Below are 7,591 nucleotides of genomic sequence, written 5' to 3'. Positions count from 1 at the left end.
TTGCTCCCCACTGTCTGGTTGTCTACTCTATAATCTATGTTTCTGCCATGATGCATGTTCTTTTTTGTAGAGGTTTGGGTGTAAGCACAAATGAAGATGTTAATAATATAATGCCAAAAACTTCTTCCATCCATCTTCACACTTCTTAGCCCACCTGTTCTCACAGGTATCAAACAAAACCCTAAACCTTCTTCTACCTCCTCTAATAAATCTTTTCGAAGTCTCACCCAACAGTGAGGAAGCCTGCTGCCCATCCTAGCGCTAATATTAGTGTGAAGAAACAAAATCTCCAGCAAAATTTTGCCTTTCTTTTTTCAAATGATTCAGTGATTATAGAGGTGAGACACTTGGGGGCACCTTATTGGTATCATCAAGTGTGGGAATCATGAGTAGACAATGGTATATAAAAGGGGTCTCATACAGTGAAAAAAGTGAGGGGCGAAATCAAAAGCAGTGAGTACAAATTGCACAACCACCAGATATTATATTATATGGTATAATAAAGGTTCGAAGATTCTCCCCCAAACAAAATCTCTCATTCTCTTCAATGTACACTACCTTTCAGGGCGTCAATCCCACCACTCTGAAATCTAAAATATAATACATATTGGTTTTATCTTCAGAGAAACTAAGTTACAGGTAAAAATTAGAATCCAGTTTTTCTTCAGATACTCATTCTATTCACCTATTTTGTTAGCAGTAATTTTGGGTTTGTAATTATGACCAAAACCACAGGATTCACTTTTAAAAAAGTTGATGAATGATAAAAGTGGCAGCAGATTTTTACAGGTGACTTGATCATCCAGCAGCCACTGCATCTGCCCTGGGACTCGTATCCAGAAGTTGGTGCAGCTTTGCGCCAGTGTTTGTGTTTTTCTCGTACATGTCGCCTTCTTCCTCAGTGCTCCTGTCGACAGAACCTGAATTATTGACTCTGGAAAGTAGGTTCTCTGTGCTGACAGGCAGGACTCTCTTGTCGTCGACCTTATTCAAATGTGTATCTTCTGCTTGTTCTAACTGTGCGCTTTTTAGTTTCTCCTGTAAATTGGAATTGAAATTGAAATCGAAAGTCCACAGTGAGCAACACATTGGCGTACGATAATATGAAGAATCTATGAGCAATGAAAGGAGAAGCGAAGCGAGAAGGAAGCAAGGTTATACCATTAATGTGGCATTTTCAAGCTTCAGTTTCTCTGAATTCTCTCTTAAGCGATTAATTTCAGATTTAAGTACCGAATTCTCAGTATTCAAGCTTTCAACTTTCAGTGCAAGTTCTTCGGTCTCAGCCTGGATGACAAGAAAATTAAAAGCATTAAACTCTTAAGGTACATGGACCACACAGATCTTCAAACTGCGAGTAGATAATTCAACATTAAAGGATGGCATATCTGTGCTGTACCTGCTTCCTCAACCTTGACCTTCTTGCAGATTCTCGATTAGACTGTTTTCTCCTCTCACGTTTTATCTCCCTTTCATTCTGACTCAAGTAAAACAAATCATCAGACGTTAATTTCAGGACAATAAACAAGTAGACAGCACACTAGATCCATATCCTTATTTGAGGCATTGAGCCTTAGAAGAGCATCAATCCAAAACCTTAGCACATACAAGATGCATTTTTTATCAGTGGGAGTGGCGTCCAAACACTAACCTAAGCAGGTTAAAAACATGGACAAGCAGGAGATCATACCAGTATCCATGTGTCAGAAGGCACCATAGCACCAGGTTGAGGGATGCTACCCGGACTAGTTTTTGCATTCACACTAGGAGGATTTCTGAGCTCCAATGCTGTGCTCATTCTAGGAGAAAGTACAGCTCCTGCCAATTTTCCTGTGACACTAGTGGGAGGGACAGCAACACCCAACACCTTATCAGAACCTGCATTTACCTCTGCAGAAGGAGCTGAAGTGGCCTGTGTCTCAGTTTTCCCATCTCCACCTGTTGGTACAGTGATTGAGAAAACATGAATAATAAATGTCTAAAAATGGATCAAATTCAGCAGAGAATCTTGTACAAGATGCATCATCTATTCCACTATTTTTATTTTGTCATTTATTCCACCAATTCAAAGGTAATCTTTTCTAAAATATTTGAGAGGAAGCAGTTTCTTCAATCTTTGCATGATGAGATTCATGAGATGATAAAATAGTTCCACCATATAGAGCTCAAGCAATGCTATTTCCGAACCTATCAGTTATTAAATCATTCCAAAAAACAATCCTGCATAAGAGGACAAGCGATAAACTCTGAGATGGAATATTGCACACAACAGTGCTTTTGCTCAAATAGACCACTGGCATTCAGAATTAATCAGGTGCAAAGACCACAATATTGCACACAAGCTCCAGATTAAAGGAGGACCCAAATTGGAGTAGCAACATGGCAACTCTTGACGCTAGTTATTATCAGAGGAAAAGAGGTTTTGGTACACACCCAAATTTATGAGGCAGGACTGCTTTTGCTCCCAACCCCACTTTTCAGAAACAAATATTATTTTCAATATAATTTGTTGCAACCAAAATTTAAGATAAAATCAAACAGCAATTCATTTAATCACCACATTGAGAGATGCAGAGCAGTGGACATCCTAAGCTTTGACAACCAATAAGAGCCACTCTTCTGCAATATAAAAGGCCAGTCTTATTGTTGCTCTCACTGGTACCCATGGCTCATGCCAAGTTTACAATAGGAGGGAAGCTCTGATAGTGAGAAGTAGAAATCCTAGGCCAATTCTACTGTTTATTGATATATGGTATTAGGTGAAGAAAGCAACCATACCTATAGGTGGTGTTCCCTCCCGGCTTCTTTTCCTTCTAGTTTGATCTGCCTGGCATAAGATGGGAGATCATAAATAAACAGATAAACTCTGTCCTTCAATATTTTATAAAACAATGACATTCGAGCTTTTATGAAAAGCTACTAGTGGCAGAAATATTAATCTTTACCCCTGCTGTATTCCCATCACTTCCATCACTGGAACCTTCAGTTTCTCCACTGTTCATGTGTCAAAATTTGGATGTTAGTCTAGTCACAAGAAATCTACTATGAAGAACACATTGGCTGGGAACATTTCCTATATATAAGATGGAGAAGGAAAAGTTCCAACCTCCCAAAAATAGACCATCTAAATCCCAAAATAAGATAAATGCACATAGAGAAGGAAAGGGTTGGGGGGCAGGGTTGTTTGTTCAACCAACCTCTGAGATAATCCATGATCAGACCCACCCTCGGTGCTCTCACCATTGCCATTCCCTATGGACATTGCAAGCCCATCAAACCCTTTCAACTTCTTCATTAAACCACGGTCTGTATTTCCTGATGACTTTGCAGGTGTTTCTATGCTCAAAGGAGGTGCAGCCTGCATCATAGCACCTAATTAGATGTATCTGTGACTACCTGCACAGCTAAAAGACACAACTTTGCTTTGTCCATCACTGATGCATTCTTAGTCACATTATTCTGTCCATATTTGCAGTACAGGGCAAGAGAATATTTCAAGAGTTAAGGGAAAATTTAAGTACCAATGCTTCGCTTACAACAGGTGATGATTGAACCCCATGCCCATGTGCATGTGACCCCTGGATGCATGGAAAGCAATCAATATAGATATATTAGACCTATTCCAGTTAGATTGCACACTGAGTTTCATTCAGAAACTACTTTGCCTAGATGGTAAATGAAAGCTATATCTACCATAAACAAATTTAAAAATTAAAAATTAAAATAAAAATGCATTCTTTTGTTTGATTCAAGTCACTCGAAAATGGGGGAATCCAAGCCAAGGAAGATGTGCACCAAGAACAAAAAACTGCTATCATTACACAATTAGAATTTCAGGCAAGTGGATGTCATGTATCCTTCCCATCAAAACTGCATATAAGTTCACAAAGCCAATCACTTATACCAAGGCACTAAAGGAGGCTTAAACAACCATCAAACTTAAACTTTGAACACATAGAAACCAATTCCCTCTAAGTAGAAAAGCAAAGTAAATGCCCTATAGTTCATACAAATGTTGGACTTACAAGAGGAACTGCAGGATGTGGATAAACACCTCCAGGCGAGTAGATTGCCGCATATGGTGGCCCATAAGGCGGCATCATTGGCTGAGAAAAAAAGAAAAGTTTCAAATTATCCGCATAGAGTACCATGTAAGATGGCTATGATATATATGATTGAAGGGAAAAATCAGAAAAAATAGAAATTTTCAACTGATTTCCTGCTATGAATAATACCTGTGGAGGGCCCCAAATGTAAGGATGAGGAGCATGACCAGATGCCATAGCTGAATTGTAATATGGAGGTAGAGTGACCCTGGGGCCATAATATGCCTGAAGACAAAACAAATAATATAAATCAATTCTTAAGAAAAATATTTCATTAATTATTTCATCGAAACTGGGAAATGCATGTATGTAAAATGTAGAACCTGCATGGCTGCCCAATCAGGATACACATGAATATTGGCTTGATCCTGTCAACAAAAATGGTTTGACGAGTGTTCAGACTCAGACTCCAGAACTCAATCACCAAATAATGATAATATTGTATGCTTATCCACATAAACAAATAGCACATTCTTCTCCTTGAATAAAAAAATCAAGACAATAACTCAGATTAGATGGTTCCAACAAAAGTAACATGTATAATTGCTCAGCTTACCGGTGGTGGAGGTGAAGTTGGTTTTTCAGGCTTAGGGGACTTCCCCTCTTCTTCATTCCCCATGGACAAGCACCAATGCAGGAACTCTCAATTGATTGAGGATGATAAAGAAAATGCTTAGCCTATTCTGTTTCTCTGGTTAAAATCTTGTCAGCTGCATTTAGGGTTACCGTGTCAAGATGTGATTGTTAGAAAAAAAAATATGCAAGGTGAATGAGAACAGTCTAAAGGAAATCAGAATTTATGACTTTATAGTTAACCCAGATATTGGTCCAATTCATCCACCAAAAAAATCATCACATAACATGAAAGAAATGGGCCCACATTAGTAGATGGAAACCTACCATTAGATTCCACTTAGCCCACAAATCAAGCAGATGATTGTAACCACAAAGTTCCCCTAATTACTACTACCACCGGACCATATCTCTACATCACTTTTCCAATTAAACTTGCTAACCCAGGGTCACAACATCACTTGTGCAACCACAAACCTGTTTGACGTGCATGGGTTCTGTGTTGTTTTTTGAAACACTGAAGTTCAAAGTCAATTTGTAAATTAGGGTTGCTCAGCTTGTTTGGAACAGGGTAACAACAGAAACACAACATGATGCTCATAACACCATACAATTAGAGAATAAATACTTTCAGATTCAATGGAATCTCTACATATTTCTCCCCCCAACATGAATCCACAAGGCTAATTCAACAACTAGATTCTGCTTCACAAAATGAGAAGGATATATAAATATCCAAAGATGAACTTCCCCTCCTTAACTTTCCTTTAACAAACAGTGCCACTAATGACGTCTTGACCCAACATGAATACCAGAGGAATCCACTGGACCCAAACTTTCCATTCACCAAAGTTCCAGCAGCAATTATACTGGGAACTCCACAGATAAAAAGGTTTAATCAGAACCTTCTAACAAGAGTAGCACAATCAGACCCAACAAAGCATTACCCTGAAATATTTTGGATAACCTACAAAGACCAATTTCTGCAAAAATCGGATAACAGATGGGGAAGGTTTACTTTCACAATTCAGGAGCCCTTGGGTAACTGTACATGTTAACTCTAACCAAGTGAGAGGCTGCTTTGTACGTTGAGTGCTGAACCTCACATAATTGAGATTAGTCAGCATATCTTCACCAGAAGATGACCCTAAGATATTAGGTATAGCGTGTATAAGTTAGAAACTACATATGGCTTGGGTTGCTTCAAAAACATAAGAGAAAACAGCTCAATATTTTGGAAGTATTACCAAAAAAGAATAGTAAGTAGCTGCATAAACAACATTCCATCAAGCCAAAAACCATCTCTAACGGAAGAATTTAGACTGTTATCACTCAACTAAATCACTCAATATGATTAAAGGTCCAACGATTCATCATATAATCTATAAGATCCTCCAAGAATACAACCAGAATCTATTAGATCTATATTCACACAAGTTATTTAACCCACAACTACAGCAGAAAAGGTTATTGATCCACACGATAAAACAAATAAATAAATAAGAAAAAATTTAACGGACAAAAATGGAAAAAGAAAAAAAAACAAAAAAACAAAACAAAACAAAACAAAAAAGAAAGGGTCATCAATGTCTTTCCACCATCCCCACCGATACCAAGAAAGCGAAGGGTAGAAATGATCAGAGTAGCAGCAAATCGATATCACCGAGATAGTATGGAAACTAAATGACAAAAATATCCTAGTATGTGTTCATGAAATAAAGAACTCAATTTACTCTTTTTTTTTTTTTTGGGAAATAATCTACAGCAATCTCTATTTTCTGAAAACAATGCTTCCAGTGAGTACAGTTTCACTGCTCATCATCCAAATGGACTCTTAGAAATTATAGAAACCTAATAAAACTGCAAATTATAAGAAAATTTCCCATGGAAGAGCGCAAGAATACATCTAAAATCAACATAAGGAAACCGGCACTCAAAATAAGTGCGCAAAAGTTCATAGCAGGAACAAAGACCGATTAGAGAGATCCAGATGAGTTCCAACTCTCCTCTTCTGTTTGGCTCCCGAGAAAACGAAGGAAAACAAAAGAAAAACAAAATTCCGAGTCCTGCACAGTATTTAAATTTTGTTTCACAAACAAAAAACAAAAATAGAAAAGAAACGCAAATAATCGAACTCAACGACAGCAAGTTCCGCTTAGTTAAGTGTTTCCTTAGTCAAAATTTTGATTTCCCTTATTTTCCTACATTTCTCAGCAACCCCTTGACTTAATTGACTTTTTTTCCTTTTACAGAAACCAAAAACACTCGCATAGAAAAAGAAAAAAAAAATTATAACTTCGTTTTCTCTCCCTTTCCCTTTTCCCCCGTTTTCTCAGCAACCAAACAGAGCCAAATGTCGGAACTCCACCATCAAATCCTCCAATCCGAATCCAAAAATTCAGACAAATCAGACTCCGAATTCCACGTACCTTCAAATCTCCTCCTCTCCGCTTCCCAAACCAAAACACCCAAGAAAAAAAGAAAACAAAAAAGGGCAAAACCGTTCCGGAAATTCCAACAAGCTTCCACTCTCTTCAATGGCGAAAAAAAGATCGCACACGGCACGCCACACACGACACACCACAACCCCTAAATCTAGCCCTAGCTTCTCAGCCTCAGCATTTTCTCTCTCTATGCTTCCACTTTCTCTCTCTAGAAACGGAGGGAAAGAGTTTTTTTTCCTTTTTTCCCGTTTTTTTTTTGTTTTTGCAGAGAGAGAAAGGGGGGAATGAGGAGAAGAGATGGAGAGAGGGGAGGAGGTGGTGCGGTGACGAGGCACCATCCACGTCATCATACACGTGTCGTATATCTGATGACTGTACAAACATACGATGTACATACGGTGGCCGTGGTGGTTGTTGAGCTGGCTCATCGATATTCGCTCCCAGACCATTTTGTTTATTCCGCGTCAC

General features: G+C 38.4%; 1 protein-coding gene across 1 annotated transcript; it reads right to left on the bottom strand.

Annotated features, from left to right (window-relative positions):
- Positions 1 to 444: 444 nt before the first annotated feature.
- Positions 445 to 7,391, bottom strand: LOC117932146 (common plant regulatory factor 1-like). The gene is made up of 13 exons (XM_034853225.1): positions 7,109 to 7,391; positions 4,663 to 4,816; positions 4,430 to 4,474; positions 4,236 to 4,331; positions 4,026 to 4,106; positions 3,522 to 3,578; positions 3,198 to 3,358; positions 2,946 to 2,994; positions 2,779 to 2,827; positions 1,691 to 1,938; positions 1,400 to 1,477; positions 1,162 to 1,287; positions 445 to 1,038 (listed from the first exon to the last, which is right to left on the bottom strand). Exons 2-13 carry the CDS (start codon positions 4,723 to 4,725, stop codon positions 799 to 801), a joined length of 1,293 nt encoding a protein of 430 aa, XP_034709116.1. The 5' UTR covers positions 4,726 to 4,816; positions 7,109 to 7,391; the 3' UTR covers positions 445 to 798.
- Between the last annotated feature and the right edge of the window lie 200 nt (positions 7,392 to 7,591).

The sequence above is a fragment of the Vitis riparia genome, chromosome 15 (assembly GCF_004353265.1).
Source record: "Vitis riparia cultivar Riparia Gloire de Montpellier isolate 1030 chromosome 15, EGFV_Vit.rip_1.0, whole genome shotgun sequence".
In the NCBI taxonomy this organism is placed as follows: Eukaryota; Viridiplantae; Streptophyta; class Magnoliopsida; order Vitales; family Vitaceae; genus Vitis; species Vitis riparia.
Note: the sequence above shows the minus strand (reverse complement) of the source record. Positions and strands in the feature narration are given on the sequence as shown.